Source organism: Bos indicus, chromosome 6, assembly GCF_029378745.1.
Source record: "Bos indicus isolate NIAB-ARS_2022 breed Sahiwal x Tharparkar chromosome 6, NIAB-ARS_B.indTharparkar_mat_pri_1.0, whole genome shotgun sequence".
Classification (NCBI taxonomy): domain Eukaryota; kingdom Metazoa; phylum Chordata; class Mammalia; order Artiodactyla; family Bovidae; genus Bos; species Bos indicus.
In genome coordinates this window covers 91856400-91873404 of record NC_091765.1, presented here as the reverse complement: position 1 = coordinate 91873404, position 17005 = coordinate 91856400, and the positions used below count along the sequence as shown (strand labels likewise).

General features: G+C 41.5%; 1 protein-coding gene and 1 pseudogene across 7 annotated transcripts in view; both read right to left on the bottom strand.

Moving 5' to 3' along the window:
• Positions 1-1722: 1722 nt before the first annotated feature.
• FAM47E (family with sequence similarity 47 member E) overlaps positions 1723-17005 on the bottom strand; it is a 43890-nt gene continuing 28607 nt past the window's right edge. For 5 of the 7 annotated variants that reach the window (XM_070791625.1, XM_019962949.2, XM_070791621.1 and 2 more), the window contains 2 exons: positions 13809-13886; positions 11007-11402 (listed from right to left, as the gene is read on the bottom strand). In XM_070791625.1, coding sequence (XP_070647726.1) covers positions 11322-11402; positions 13809-13886 — 159 coding nt within the window. In that variant the 3' untranslated portion in view covers positions 11007-11321. Of the gene's footprint in view, positions 2891-11006; positions 11403-13808; positions 13887-17005 lie in introns of those variants that run through there. The other 2 variants (XM_070791623.1, XM_070791622.1) reach the window with 2 other exon arrangements.
• LOC109560178 (small ribosomal subunit protein uS12-like) lies at positions 2900-6528 on the bottom strand (annotated as a pseudogene).

Sequence of the window (17005 nt, the reverse complement as noted above, 5' to 3'; positions counted from 1 at the left end):
CATGAAACTTTTCCCCAGCCCCTAATCCTAGCCCCAGACCCAGCCCCCAGATTTATATGCCATTCTTTTCTTTGAACTCTGAATACATATTGTAATACTCTTAGAGCAAACTGAGCTTTTCTCTTATGGTATAATTATTTGTGTAGTTTATCTCATCCCTGTGTTAGATCGTACACCCCTTGGGGGTCAGAGTTTGTTTATTCTTCGTATTCCCCAGAATGCAGAGTCTGTTATGTAATAAGCATTTCTATTGTCTTTGTTCATTGAATGCCTAGTACATATTGGCCCTGAGCTAAATGCTTTATAAGGATGATCTCATGTTAAATCCCTGAGAGGAATAATCTGCCCAAGGTCAAACAGCTGCTAAGTGACCAAGCCAGGATTTGAACCCAGTGTTCTTGACCTCCCAGGACTCATGCTTGAAACTCTAGCTGCGTTGCCCCCTAATACTTTTAAATCATGTCCAAATTTCAAAGCTTACATTTTGCTGCGAGTGTGCAAATTTGGATGTGTGATACTAGACAACCCCCCTGGTAGTATTCCAACATTTATGGTAAATTTAGCCTTGCTCTTAGTTTTTAAGTCCTCTCCACAAGCCCTCACCTTGTAGGAGAAACATCTCACCACCAGCACCTGTCCATTGCTGTCAAGCCTCTGGCTCCAGCTACTCCACATAACATTAACCACAAGTCAAACCTTTCTGCAAAGCAGTCAACATTGGAGTTGCCCAGTTTCAGATTTCACAGGGACATTTTCCAAATGCAACTGTTTGCAAACCTCTGACTCATCTTGGTTCCCAGAATAGACTCAAGGCTGAGATCTCTTAGGTTGAATGATGAAACCCTGAGAGCAAAGGAAAACCTGTGTCAGGAGAACAAGTTCACTACATAGAGAAAAATAAAGTTAGATTACTACTTTGTACCACGTAAAATGGTGGACTCCAGATGGAATGAAGTCCTAAATATAAATGCTTAAACTACTACTAATAGAACAAAATCCAAGAGACTGTCACTGTAATATTGCATAATGTGTGTGCGTGCTTGCTCAGGTGTATCTGACTTTTTGCAACCCCATGGACTGTAGCCTGCTAGGCTCCTCTGTCCATGGGATTTTCCAGGCAAGAATACTGGAGTGGATTGCCATTTCCTTCTCCAGGAGATCATAATGTGTGTGCCTGAGTGCTAAGTCACTTCAGTCGCATCCAACTTTTTGCAACGCTACGGACTGTAGCCCTCCAGGCTCTGCTGTCCATGGATTCTCCAGGCAAGAATACTTGAATGGGTAGCCATGCTCTCTCCTCCAGGGGATCTTCCCAACCCAGGGATCAAACTTGAGGTTCTTCTGTCTCCTACATTGGCAGGCAGATTCTTTACCACTAGCGCCACCTGGGAAGCCCAGAGAATCTTAATAGAAGAGGCCAAAAAATTTCTTGACCTCATCAAAATAAGGCTATCTGGTCAATGAGATAGCAGACAGCAGACAGCAGATAGATTCATGTGGGGAGCAGATTTTTGTGTTGTTAAAACTGACAACGCATTAATATGTGTATATATGATGAACTCATACAAACTGATCCAAAAAAAAAGACATGAGATCCAGTATAAAATCAACAAGGGATGCTTTTACCTGGTGCCAGGAACATAATAGGCACTCAGGGTAATTTTTGTTTGAATAAATGAATGACTAACAAAAAGACACAAAAATGCTCAAGTTTATTAGTAGTCAGATAAATGAAAATTAAAGCAATGATGTTACACCATCTTACATCCCCCTGAAAGGCAACTATTAGAGAGATGTGATGCCACTGATGTGACAAGAAAGGGAAAGACATTCAGTTGTGTCTGACTCTTTGTGACCCCACGGACTATAAAGTCCATGGAATTCTCCAGGCCAGAATACTGGAGTGGGTAGCCTTTCCCTTCTCCAGGGGATCTTCCCAACCCAGGGATCAAACCCAGGTCTCCCAATTGCAGGCAGATTCTTTACCAGCTGAGCCACCACGGAAGCCCAGTGGCTACAGTAAACAGGGACAAATAATCTGGAGAACAGTCTGGAAGAATTTTGTGAAATTACGTATATGTATACCCCAGCACCCAGCAATCCCACTCCTGAGCATGTATGGCCCAGAGAAACTCTGGACAAGACTGTAAGGGGACACATGTGTTATTTGGGGTAATGGTAAGTTCAAGGCCATGTAGCTGCCCATCATGGGCAAATAGTAAGTAAAACATAGTGGATGCTGATAAAATGCTATGAAGTCATTAGGACAATGAACTTGATCTATACAGCAATGTAATTAAATCTTAAATACATATTAGTGACTAAAATGTAGGAAGCAATAATATTTCTAGTACAATAACATTTATGTACATTGAAAATATATATATGCTCTCGTAATAACACTCTTTAGGTTTAAAAGTGTAGGTTTAAGGCCAATTCTTTTTTAAAAATTTTATTGAAGTGTAGTTGATTTACAATGTTGTGTTAATTTCTATTGTACAGCAAAACATTCAGTTATACATATTCTTTTCCACTATGGTTTATCATAGGATATTGAGTGTAGTTTCCTGGGTAGGACCTTGTTCATCTGTTAAGGTCAGTTCTTAAATGGATTAAAGGTAGTATCTCTGTTGGATGAAAGGATAGGAATGGGCTTTGGAATAAAGGGGAATAAATAAGTAAATAACCAGAGAAGGGCCTTCACAGACCAATGAGAAGCATAGCTCTGAACGAGGATTTCTCAAACTTGAGTGAGTGGAGAAAGCACTGGCGATTAAGGCAAAGTTTGAAGTGACCATTATCTGGTTTCTTGTCTTCTTCCTCTTTTCAGTATTCTTCTTTAACTGCCTCCTGCTCCCACCCGACCATGGCACTGTTCACGTATTGGTATCTGATAAAATGTGTCAAAAAGAAAGTTGATGTATCACCAATACCCAACAGTGGATTTGCTTGATATTTTAAAATCTAGAGGGAGAACAAACTAAAGGAATAAATTTTTCAAGCAAGAATTGTGTACACTGGGCACCTGCCTAGGATGGGTAGTGAGGGAAGTGGGGCTTCTCCAGCCCTCCTCATCAAAATATGCAGAACCACCGCCCTAGGAAGCAGGTTCTCCTACCATACAGCACAAGGAAGTCTGCTCAGTGTTATGTGACAGCCCAGGTGGGAGGAGAGTTTGGGGAGTTGCTGGTCTTAGACTATGACATACATACTTAGATATGTATGGAGGAGTTGCTCTGCTGTATACCTGAAACCATTACAACATTGCTAATTGGCTATACTCCAATAAAATAAAAAGTTGAAAAAAAGAAAGTAAGTCCTATGTTTTTGCTTATGCACCAGGAAAAAAATGGGCTAAGTCACAAAGAAATACAACAGACCAAAATCATTTCTTAAATGGTCAAAGTCACCAATAATAAAAAAAAATTAAAACAAGATACCAATTTTTGTCTATTATATTGGCAAAGATTTCTGAAAGACAAAACCAATACTGGCAAAAATGTTTTTTTAAAAAAAAAATCTACAGATTCAACTTGTGAAAGTAGGAAAAGATACAAACTTTCTGAAGGGCATTTTGGGTATACAAAGCCTTTAAAAAAAAGCCAGAATAAATAAGGAAATTTGTGTGTGTGTGTGTGTATACATATGTATATAAACTTTGACAAAACAATTCAGTTTAGGGGAATTTTGAGTGAGTAGAGATCAGAGATAGTGCTAAACATCCTATAATGCACAAGCAGCCTCTCAAAACAAAAAATAACCATGTCCCAAACATCAGTTGGGCTGAGGTTGAAAAACTGTCTTATGGCATGTGATACAAGAGAAGGCAGGGAGGAAGTACAATGCCTTTTATAATCTCGTCTTGGAAATTGCACTTTGCCACTTCTGACACATTTTATTCATTAGAAGTAAGCAGGTAGGGACTTCTCTGGTGGTTAAGAACCCTCCTTCCAATGCAGGGGACACGGGTTCCATCCCTGGTTGGGGAACTAAGATCCCACAGGCTGAGAGACAATTAAGCCCGCAAACCACAACTAGAGAGCCCACATACTGCAATTATTGAGACCTCACAGTCAAAAAGAAAAAAAAGTAAGCAGCCAAGTACAGCCCACCTTCAAGAAGAGAGCTTAACTCCTCCAAATTTCCTTTGCAGGAAAGAAAATCAAATAACTTGTGGACATAGTCTAAGACCAGTATAGCCTGTCCTTCAGATACAAATTATTTATGTTGATCTCACCTGCAAAATACACTCATCCCCTTTCAGACACACCCACTTTTAGTCCAAGCTGGCAATGTTTATTCCAATCCAGTTCTTCAAAAAACTTTGCAGATCTCCTATGAATCTTATTCAGTCCACATCATTATTCAAGAGCCAAATCCTCAAATCTCTTTACAATAAGCCCTTCTCAACCTTGAGAGTCTGCTGAAGAACAACACCCTCCAATTTCTTAGATGCTCCATTGTTTGATTAAGACTGTGAGGCACACTAAAAATTTCATTAGAATTTTGTCTGCCTAAATGTCCTCTGAAGAATCATCTTTGATCTTTATGAGATCTTAACAAGGGATTTGACAATAACATCCTTGGATTTATCTTTAGACCATGTTTTCCTGGCTGTGTCCTTTGTGTGTCCTTTTGGATTTAATCTTTGCTACAAATCATTTCTTAATTTAAAGATCAGTTGTCATGTGAGAAGGCCAGGAGTTTTCAAAACCACGAAGTCCTGATTGCTTTTAACTGTCCTTTTGGCTTAATTTGCATTTTACTATAAGCAGCAAGAGACCAGGCCATACCTTCAACACTCTGTATAAAAATTTCCTTAGACATCACCATTCATCAGGTGCTATTCTACTTTCCATGTTACTTCAGGTGACAGTGTGGATAAACCTCCTGCTATTATATCACAAGGGGCTTCCCAGGTGGCTCAGTGGCAGAGTATCCACCTGTCAAGCAGGAGACACGGGTCTGATCCTTGGGTCAGGAAGATCCCCTGGAGAAGGAAATGGCAACCCACTCCAGTATTCTTGCCTAGGAAATTCCTTGGACAGAGAAGCCTGGTGGGCTACAGTCCATGGGGTCACAACGAGTCAGACACAACTTGGTGATTAAACCACCATTGCAGAAAAAGGAGACCAGTTCTCCCAATTTCCAATTGTATTTGCCTCATTTTCCTGCTAGTCTTCACCCACAGCCTCCTTAAAGTCTGTGGGGCTTCTGCTAACCGTTTCTTCAGAATTCTTCTAGCTTCAACCTATTTCTCAATTCTTCTCCTTTCCACATTTTACATTCTTGTTATAGCATCCTACTTCTGGGGACAAAAATCTATTAGTTATCTGTTGCTGCACAACAAATAATCCCTAAGTTTAATGGTTTAAAACAACAAGCATTAGAGTCATTTTTATGGGTTAGGAATTCAGAAACCTCTTGACTGGGTGATTCTGGCTCAGTATCTCTCAGATGGTTGCAGGCAGGATGTCAGAAGGGGTTGCAGTTGCATCTGAAGGCTTAATGGAGCTGGAGGATCTCTTCCAAGATGGCTATTTGCAAAAGGCTTCATTTCCTTGCCGTGTGGGCCTTTCCTCACAACATGGTAGCTGGTTTATCCTAGAGCAAATGACTCAAGGGAGAACAATGAGAAATCCACAATGCCTTTTATGATTTAGTCTCAGAAGCGACAATTCATCACTTCTCCCATATTCTATTCCTTAAAATCAAGTCTACACAGCCCACACTCAAGGGGAAAGAAATTAGACAATGCATTTTGAAGAGAGAGTGTCAAATAATTTGTGGGCCTTTTTTGAAACAGACACAATCCCACCAAATCAGAGAGTCCTTGGGATTTTTCTATAAAAATCTCATGTCTTAGAGCTGATGAACTGAGAGAAAGAAAAGAAATGATCCTTTAATTTGCTAAATTAAAATACCATTTGTTGCTAAGACTGATGAAGCCAGGCAATGATTTATGAGCAAGTTTTTACATTTCTTTTTTTTTTTTTTTTTGGTATATGAAACTTGATTACTATTGTGCTTTCATCATCAAAATTCATGATCTTGGTCTTTCTTCTTTGCCTTTGTATAAAGCCAAAAGAGAGACATTGGCTACTTTGACAACCTGAAAGTGGACTCCAGGAATGTCACCAACAGCATGACCTTTGTGACCAAATCCAGCAACCAGAACTTCATCATTTTCCTCAATAAAATTCAAACAACCATCATTGGGTTCAAAAGGAGTGATTTTTTTGCCATTCTTGATTAGCTGAACCCTGACACACTTGTGATGGCAAAATTTGGCTGTTTGGTTTCAACCCCTACTTTTTCCAGCACAATTCCCTTGGCACCACCAAAAGCGTGGGCCTTCAGGGTTGTGCCCAAATGGGCTTTCTTGTACTGTTTATCACGCTACTTCTGGTCTCGTTGGGGGCTACGGAGCTTCCTGGCAATACAAAGACCACGACACTTGCCTGTCCTGCCGGTGCCACGGGCCTGAGCGAAAGAGCTACATTTCTTTATGTATTCTGGTATGCTGAAATTATTTTATAATAAAGAATTACTAATAGCCAGAGAAAGACAGAGATCAGGGTTGAAGGAAACGAGACTGAGAGCAAAGGAGTGAGAGGGAATCTTTAATGTTGTTAGAAATATTCTATATTTTGATGGTGGTGGTGATGGTCACATGATTTCATATAGTCAAATATAGAAGAATTATACACTTAACATGAATAACTTTTATTATATGTAAACTGTATCTTCATAAAACAAATTAAAAAAAACTTTTTAAAATACCATTTGAATTCACAGCTTTGCAAAGTCTCTTATGTGAAGGCAGAGTATTGATGGGAAATAGTGAGACCCTAAATGCTGAACTGTGACCATATGGGAATGTTCAGATGGCTTCACGTTCCCTCACCTCCCAACCCTATGAAAATATGTTGCTTGGATCGCCTGTTGCAGAGAGTACAAGTGACTGATGGACCCAGCTGCTACCCCTCAGGATCTTTCACCCTCTCACCAAGGTCGTGCTCTCTTGGGCTGCTCCCAGCCAATGACTGAGCATGCAGACCTACCAAGGCAGGCCTATTTTAGCAAAATGTGAGATGCCTCCTCTTGTCAACCTTGACTTGAGGTCTCCCCATTGGCCTGGCCAAACTTGTACTTGAATTGTGCTGGAGTCAAAATTCCTCCTACTCAAGTCTTCTTTTTCCTTCCACAGGGAATCACACATGCGTCAGAATCTAAAGACTCTGTGTCTCCTACTCCCAACCCCAGTAAATCTCTCAAACGTCTAATGCCATTTTGTCATTTGCTCCTTGGTAGATGCAATGACGGAGAAGGCAATGGCACTCCACTCCAGTACTCTTGCCTGGAAAATTCCATGGATGGAGGAGCCTGGTGGGCTGCAGTCCATGGGGTCACTAAGAGTCGGACACGACTGAGCGACTTCACTTCCACTTTTCACTTTCCTGCATTGGAGAAGGAAATGGCAACCCACTCCAGTGTTCTTGCCTGGAGAATCCCAGGGACGGGGGAGCCTTGTGGGCTGCCATCTACGGGGTCGCACAGAGTCGGACACGACTGAAGCGACTTAGCAGCAGCAGCAGTAGCAGCAGCCCCAATGAACAAGGCTTTGAGCAAACCCTGGGAAATAGTGAAGGACAGGGAAGCCTGGCGTGCTGCAGTCCACAGGGTCGCAAAGAGTCGGACGAGATTTGCTGACTGAACAGCAATAAAGACCCAAACGAATGCACCCTCCTTGTCAGAAAATTTCTCCCTACTCCCCTCTGTGGTGAGGTTTTTCCCACGTTGCATGAAGACTCCTAAAATGGTTTTTGTGGAAATAACCCAGAAGGAGGTTGGGGTAGACAATTCTTTTTATTCTTCACCCCTAACACCCTCCCCTGACCCCCGGCCACTGACTTGAATCCTACCATCAGTAGGAGACAGTTTATCCCAGCTCACAAAAGCAATTATTAAATTTTCAAGAATTTAGTGAGCTGGTTGTTAAACACAGTCATTATTAAGACTTAAGGGGACTACCGTGGTGGTCCAGTGGTTAAGAATCCACCTTGCAATGCAAGGGCCTTGGGTTCCATCCCTGCTCAGGGAACTAAGATTCCCACATTGGGCGGAGTGACTAAGCTCACATGCTGTAACTAGGGAGTTCATGGGCCAAGATGAAAGTTCCGCATGATGCAACAAAGATCCCACGTGCTGCAACTAAGACCCGACGCAGCCAAAAATAAAATAAATAAATTTAAAAAACTTAAATACACTTACAATTAAAATAAATTATATTAAAGCCAAATGGAATAAAACTCAAAAATTCATTACTTCCTGGCTATTGACCCCTTCTTTGTTAGCATCTACGCTTCTGAGGTTATTTACATCTATTACACTTGGGAGTTGGAAATAACATATAATGATGTGCTACACGTACTACTCTTTGGATTTTGGAGGCCAGATTTAGATGTGCTGTTTCAGCTCATTTCTTTAGTAATCTGAGAGGCTGCCAGCTTGGAGGGTGGCCTGAAGTGAGAGGAGGCTTTCAGATGGTCCAGAAATCTCTGCCGTCTGACCCAGAGAAGCCAGAATGCTTGAAGCACCTGTGGCACAGAGAGCTGCTGAATGGAGCTTTGGCACGGCCAGAAAGGCGAATCAGAGCTCAGGCCCCCAGGGCTTTGCAGCTGAGCTGTGAGCTCTGTGGCATGTAACCACTCTCCTTTAGAAGAACCAATCTCAGCTTGTTGCTTGGCGCCGGCTCATACAGCAGCCTGATCATGAGACCTTAGGTAACCAAGCAATTGGTGCTCATCGTCAACGGGGGGTCATCTGATCCCCTAAGCCATAAAGTCAGCTAACATTTAGTGCGTGTGCACCGTGTGCCAGGCTCCGCTCTAAGCACTTTACTGCTAGCTTTCCTTTTAATCCCCACCCCAATTCTGGGAGATGGTACTGTTGTTATTGCTACCATCCCTACGTTAGACGAGAACACTGAAACAGAGAGGAGATGAGCAATTTGCCCCATGGTCATATAGTTAATAAGGAGCGAGCTGGGTTTGAATCAAGGCTCCACAGCTCCAAAGTCCACAGATTTAATTACCAAATTATATTGTTTCTCATAATCAGATGACAGTTTTCTATTTAGGACTGGGTTTGACCAGAAATTGAAGACACGGTGTGCCCACTCCTACCATACTGCCATCTTCCTCAGCCTATATGCCTCACCTGGGGATGTTCTTTAAGTCCGGGTAACGAAACAGACAACCTCCACAATATGATGGCAGCAGCCACAAGTGGACTGCTTAGATACTCTAGCCCAACTCAAGGGTGGCCCTGAAGAACAGCTGAGAAAAGGAATTTTCGAGCAGACAGAAATGTAAGCATTTTATCCCGTTGACCACTTTGCCTGAAAGGAGAAATAGCCTGAGGAGAATGTGTCACCAATTAATGGTCAGCAGCTGATGGCTTAGCTTAGAAGCCAGAGACTTGGAAGGATCATGAATGCAGGGCTGGTGATAAGGAGGTTTGGGAGAAGAGGTATATGGGGGATTGCACAGAATGGATCAGAGTATGAGGGGATTTGGTTCTTTGGGAATATGCACCCAAAAGACTCCACTATAGAGGAAGCACTAAATAATCAAGGGAAAAGTTTAACCTAGCCTCTGCATGCCAGCCCCCTTCTTTCTCCAGGAGCACCAAGGTTGCCCAGAGATGTCATAAGCAAAGTGGGCATGGAGGCAGAAATGCAGACTCCGGATGAAATATCTTAAATTCCGTTCAGTAAGGTTGATCTAGCTACAGCTTCTGCAGAATAGTTGTCTGGCAATTAAAACCAAATTTGAGTCCCTGGTATAAATCAGGCTTGAATGTAACAAAGCCAAGAACAATGTGTCCAGGGAAATAAGTGAATTCTCTCCAGACCACCCCCAACACCTCCTCCACTCAACACTTGAAAGTCAGAATTATGGGACTGAATGCCAAAATCCTGCCCCAGCTTGCCTAGTACAACTGGAAGCCTCCTTCTCTATGCTTGCAGGCTGAGCAGCTCTCCCTTCATGGCTCCCATGGGCTACGATGCAGGAATGTATAATGAGCTGAAACATCAAGGGAGTCTGGGAAAAGTGGCCTTGCTAGAAAAGCAACTAATTCTGGAGTTGGATTTGCTTTCCTGCTTAACAAACTTCTGCCCACACCAACATTCACAGACTTCCTGAATGCTTATTCACCACTGTGGTATCCCACTCAACACTGAAACTCATTTCACAGCAATAGGCTGACACTATGGGCTCACTGCTTCTCTCATATACTCCATCACCCTAACACGTCTGGACACATAAAGACTCATTTACAGCTACATTATTGAAATGGGACCATGACAGTCCCAGAGGATGAAAGGTCATCCATCAGCCAGAGATTTTGGATTTGAAGACATATATAGTAACTGATAAAACTTTGGGAACCAATATCCTTTTTGCATTTTTATTTTTTGACTGCACCATGTGGCTTGCAGGAGATCCCAAACCGGGGATCGAACTCAAGCCCCCTGTATTGGAAGTGTGGAGTCAATCACCACTAAACCACCAGGGAACTCCCCAATAGCCTTTTAATAAACCCCTTTTGATTAAATTATCTAGAGAGAAAGATCTAGAAAGATGCATTCCAATGACTAAAGAGTGGTTATTGCACACTCTACAGAAATTCTTTGTATTTTTTAATGTTCTTTTCGCTAATCTATATTTCCTAATTTTCCCTAACATAAGCATTAACATTTTTAATAAAAATATTTTTAAAATTTAATCTTAATAATGTTATCTTGAGTTTCCATTAAACTTTATGATCCATGACCTTATGAGTACACATTTATTATCAAGACTAACATGCCAAAAAATGGGGAAAAATCCTCAGTAAGCTGAATTCAAGTGAAAGAAGATTATATTGTAAAGAAAAAGTAAAGGAGATATTCACTGAAAGCCGGGAAAATAATACTCTGGAAAAATGCAAGAAAGTAATTCGGCTTTCTTAAGGTTTTATTTATTTTTACAAATAGTTGATATAACTCTGTAATATTGACAATGCTACAAAAATGTTAGAACACCAAATATGAATACTGATCTCATAGTTGATAAGATATATAAAATATTGATTAACTGAAGCAGAAGACCATTCTGAAATGTTTACAAGTATTAGTTATAAATTTTATGGATGCTGCCAAGTCAAAGTTGTACATTTGTGGGGGGACATTCATCATACATTTTGTTTAATGTTTAACAAGAGAGAAATAGCTAAGTAAATGAAAACTGTCTAATCATCTTCCCAAGATTCATCTATGCTTGAGTTATTTTATAGGACTGTCTCTGGTTACACTCACGTTTACATTCCTTCTTCATATACATCTTCTCAAGGAACTAAAAAAAGAAAAAAGACCAGAGAAGCTAAAATTGGCAAATGAAAATTGTACGGTCTGCTCAGAACCAATACCATACCTGAATTCACAATCTCATACTCCACTGTATATCCTTATAGTACTCAACATCTGATGTTGATGACTAGACCATGCTAGATGGTGGACTTTGGAAGGTAGGTGCATATCATCAGAAATGCCGAGATTAATTCACACTCATTTTATGGCTAAGTCCAGCTCAGCCCAGCTCAGCACAGCCTTGTACTGCTCATCTCTGCTATTAAAGGCCTGGACCTCTGTGTAGCTGAGGGAATGAAGCTGTCAGTAATGCACAGAGCAGTTAATCCAGAAGCAGATACTGGAATGTGTATGTACCTATGTTCATGTAACATATATGAATGTGTATATACACAGAAATTAGGGGAGTGAAAAGAGAATAAATGCTCACATATAAATTTAAGCAATGACTAAAGGACTATATATATATATAATTTACAATAATAGAGTTCCTCCTCTCTTTTAGTTGAAATCTTATGGATAAAATCAAGGATATAAGATATAAGAAAGGGAGAAAATATTCCAGGGTTTTGACATGCAGGTGTTCGCATGGGACTCAGCTATAGCCAGAGGCATCATCTCTCTTCAGTTGATGCAGCTAAAAGAGTAGCCAGTGATTCAGGCATGCTTCTTTTTGCCCAAAATTGAATTAAATGTTCATCAACAGAATGGATTAAATGAACAGGAGAAAAAGCAAAATGAAAAAACAAATCTCTTGCCACTAAGAATATTCAGAAAAACTATGAGTCATCATAATATCAAGATATCCAATTACAACATATATATGTGTGTGTGTATATATACACACACACACACAAACACACAATCTCCTTGGCAAGAATATATATTAATCTGTCTGCATGTGTATAGATATATATATATATACACATAATTATATTTAAGCTAAGTACAAGGTTGTATGTATTATATAATCTATACAATTATATAATCATGTAAAATATATACACATATTTTATATATTATACATATAAATATACTTATGTAGGCTGTATATGCAAATGAGGCAGTTATTATAAATCCATAAATGTGTATGAGTACATTACTACATCTAGTAGGCCTATAGTTTATGCTCAGAGCTAAAGGATAGATTTCATTGCTAGTTGTATAACAGAGTCTTTTAGCCCATTGGTCTATGTCACACACTAGACTTTCCCCTCACATCGCCTGATTTCACTCTGAATCAGTCTGTATCTGAGCTTGATCAGAATACCTATTTGCCAGTGTGGTGTTGTTTAGTTGCTCAGAGGTGTCTCTTTTGTGACCCCATGACTAGCCCACCAGGCTCCTCTGTCTATGGGGTTTCCTAGGCAAGAATAGTGGAGTGGGTTGCCATTTCCTTCTCCACCATTTGCCAGTCAGTATAAGTTATTGTTTGTTCTATCACTCTTGGAAAAAAGAAATCCAGTATCGTGGTTCCAGGAAAGTCTACCATCTTGGCTGCGTGGCCTCCTAAAGACTCCTCAGGCCGAGTGCACACAGGAGACACTGGACAAGCTCAGAACTCATCAGCCGTGACTCAGGCCCCAGGCCGGCCTGGCTTCCTGCCGTGGTGACAGGCTGGGCTAGGGACAGAGCTCCAGGCTGCCGGCCCTCCTGCTCAACCGTCTGCTCTACCAGCCTCCCGCCCCACTCTTGTCATCTTCCAGGACAGTCTCCACGTGGGAGGTAGCAGGGGCAGCTGCACAGGCTCACAAAGTGAGAAAAAGACAGAAGAGCCCTCAGGGATGTCTGGGAAGTGACCCTATGGCCTAGTCTGCATCCTCCTGTACCCTGCATTGTTGTTCAGTCGCTTAGTCGTATCTGACTCTTTGCAGCCCCGTGGACTGCAGCACACCAGGCTTCCCTGTCCATCACCATCTCCCAGAGCTTCTCAAACTCATGTTCATTGTGTTGGTGATGCCATCCAACCATCTCATCCTCTTCTCCTCCTGCCCACATACAGCACAATAGTAGTACTGTGACTCCCAGCTCCAGTTGGTCCTGACCCCAGCACGGCTCCTTGACCTTAGAAGTGGAAGTGAGGGAGACAACATTCCTGGAGGATTCAGTGTTTTAGCAGCAGCCTCTCTCCCTGCACACAGATCCCTTTCATTTGGTCCCATTAAGGCCAAACCCAAGGAAGGTGAGTCAACAGGAAGCAAACAGGCAGAATGAAAAGGGCAAAACAACAAACGCCATCTGTGGGCCCCTGTCTGGGGTAAGCACACCCTTTCTCCAGGGCTGAGTCCTGGTGTGTGCCTGGAAAAGAAGTATTTCATCAGGGCACTGACCCCTTTCCTATTAGCAACTGTGAGCCCCTAAGCGGGTCTCTCCAAAATGACCCTTTACTCACACTCGGCATCCTGTAGCCCCTGCTCAGAATAAAATTCTTAAAGGCAACAGCTCCATGAAGGTCCACAAGTAACTCCTCCTGAAAGAGGGTCCACAGTTTAAAAAACAGTCAGCTGTCAGAAGCTTCGTGTCATACTTGTCCTAATTAAAAGCACTGAGCCCTTTATCAAGTACCTCATTTTAAACTACTTCCTTTTCATGTGGGAATATGTGTATAAATAATGTTCAGAAGTTGATGACCACAAAGGTTTTCAAAAGATACCCAACTTTCCTTTCCCTGGTCTTTTTCTTACTCTTGTATTAAGGATAAGCAACACATTTTATCAATTAGATAATTATTGACCTAGGATGTCTAGACTCTATTTGAGATTAATAATTGTGATACTGTCATTTATAATGTGCTATGCTGTGCTTGGTCACTCAGTCACGTCCGACTGTTTGTCACCTCATGGACTATAGCCCACCAGGCTCCTCTGTCCATGAGGATTCTCCAGGCAAGAATACTGGAGTGCGTTGCCATGCCCTCCTCCAGGGGACCTTCCCAACCCAGGGATTGAACCCAGGTCTTCTGCATTGCAGGTGGATTCTTTACCATCTGAGCCACCAAGGAAGCCCATGATTTATAATAAGAAATATGTATTTGGTCTTCTTCCCATTAATGGTACAGAGCTCCTAAAAGCCTTGAAATTTCTTAAGTGATAAAAGCCACAAAGGTGAGTTTTTCCTTATTTATAACAAGCACCTTTCAGCCACGACAGAGTTTATCTTAACGAGGTCTTTTTGGAAACCCCCCAGATAGCTACAAGATGGGAGTAGGTTGCCAGGGAAACCAACCATGTAATTAGAGGGTTGGCACTTTCAGCTCCAACCTCAACCTCCTGGGAGGGGAGAAGAGCTAGAGTTGAATTAATCAGGAACAGCCAGTGATGTAATCAATTAAAATCGCTCAGTCATGTTCGACTCTTTGTGACCTCATGGACTGTAGCTCAACAGGCTCCTCTGTCCATGGAATTCTCCAGGCAAGAATACTAGAGTGGGTTGCCATGCCCTCCTCCAGGGGATCTTCCCAACCCAGTGACTGAACCTGGCTCTCCTGCACTGGAGGCAGATTCTTTACCATCTAAGCCACCAGGGAAGTCCAGTATAATGAAGCCTCTGTACAAATCTAAAGAAGGGGATTTGGCAAGCTTTCGTGTTGGTAAGGATATGAAGGTACCTGGGGAAGGTAAGGGAGCTCTGAGTCCTGCCCACATACTGTGCCCTGTGCATCTCTTCCATCTGGCTGCTTTTGAAAATACCTCTTTATAATAAACTGGTAATCTTACTAGATTGTAAGTAAACTGTTTTCCTGAGTTCTGTGAGCTGTTCTTGCAGACGATCAAACCCAAGGAGGGAGTCATGGGAACCTTTGATTTACAGCCACTCAGCCAGAAGCAGGGGTGACAACCTGGGCTTGAGACTGGTATTTGCAGTGGAGGCAGTCTTGGGGTCTGAGCCTTTAAACTGTGGGATCAGATGCGTCTCCAGGTAGGCAGTGTCAGAATTGAGTACAATCGTAGGACATCCAGCTGGTGTTAGAGAATCAGAAAACTGCTTGGTGTAGGGAAAAAAAAAACCTCAGCACGTTTGCTGACCAGAATTGAGAGTGGTAGAGGAAGAAATGGGAGTGTTTTCCTACTCAGTATGTATCTGCAAGTTTTAGAATTAACTCCAAAGGGCATGATAAAAAAAAAAAAAAAAAAAGATTTGATCCAGTCCCAATGTCTTCAGGGTATTCATGCATTCATTTGGTTTTTCTTCAATTTATTTGAATTTATAATCTTGGTGTAGAAGTTATCATTGTAATTCAGTTCTTTAAGGCCATTTCACTTTCCAAATGAATTAAATTAAGAATAGTCAAAACTCGTGTTTCCAGCAAGACAGCCATGCCCTCATGGTGACTGGCCCTCAGCAGCACACAACTGCATACATGTCTTGTGAACTGAGGTGCATAGCCAAGTGGCATCACTTAAAGTACACAAGATATTCAGTCTTCAGGTATTATAAAAGTGTGATTTACAAAAGTCATTACAGAACAATTCCATTGCTTTGAGTCCTTCCTGTGTCTAAACTGCCTGATAAACAGTCTTTTACTGTAATAGTTCTATAAACCACATTTCCAAAATTTAAGTATTATTTCTTTTTCATGAGTTGACTGTAACTATTATGACAAGTGTCTTTACTGGCTTTCACCATTCAGATAAATCTTTTTGTAAAATTATTTAAGTTCTTAAGAATATGTTTCTTGGGACTTCCCTGGCGGTCCAGTGGTTAAAACTTCACCTTTCAATGCAGGGGGGTGAGGGTTCAATCCCTGGCCAGGGAGTTAAGATCCCACATGCCTTGGGGCCAAAAAGCCAGAACATAAAACAAAAGCAATATTGTAACAAGTTCAATAAAGATTTAAAAAATGGTCCACATCAAAAAAATCTTTAAAAAAAAAAAAGAATATGTTTCTTAAAAGAGAACTTCTAGACACCTTAATCAAAAGTTTCATTACTGTTTTTATTTTTAAATATTTAACTCATTGAGGATGTTTGGTTATTTTTTGAAAGTAAACTGGAACCGTTTTATGTCATATATTCAGTCAGTCAGTTCAGTCGTTCAGTCATGTCCACCTCTTTGCAACCCCATGGACTGCAGCATGCCAGGCTTCCCTATCCATCCCCAACTCCTGAAACTTGCTCAAACTCATGTTCATCAAGTTGGTGATGCCAGCCAACCATCTCATCCTCTGTCATCCCCTTCTCCTGCCTTCAATCTTTCCCAGTATCAGGGTCTTTTCCAGTGAGTCAGTTCTTTGCATCAGGTGGCCAAAGTATTGGAGTTTCAGCTTCAGCATCAGTCCTTCCAACGAATATTCAGGACTGATTTCCTTTAGGATTGACTGGTTAGATCTCCTTGTAGTCCAAGGGACTCTCAAGAGTCTTCTCCAACACCACAGTTCAAAAGCATCAATTCTTCGGCACTCAGCTTTCTTTCTAGTCCAACTCTCACATGCATACATGACTACCAGAAAAAACATAGCTTTAACTAGATGGACGTTTGCTGGCAAAGTAATGTCTCTGCTTTGTAATATGCTGTCTAGATTGGTCATAGCTTTTCTTCCAAGGAGCAAGCGTCTTTTAATTTCATGGCTTCAGTCACCATCTGCAGTGA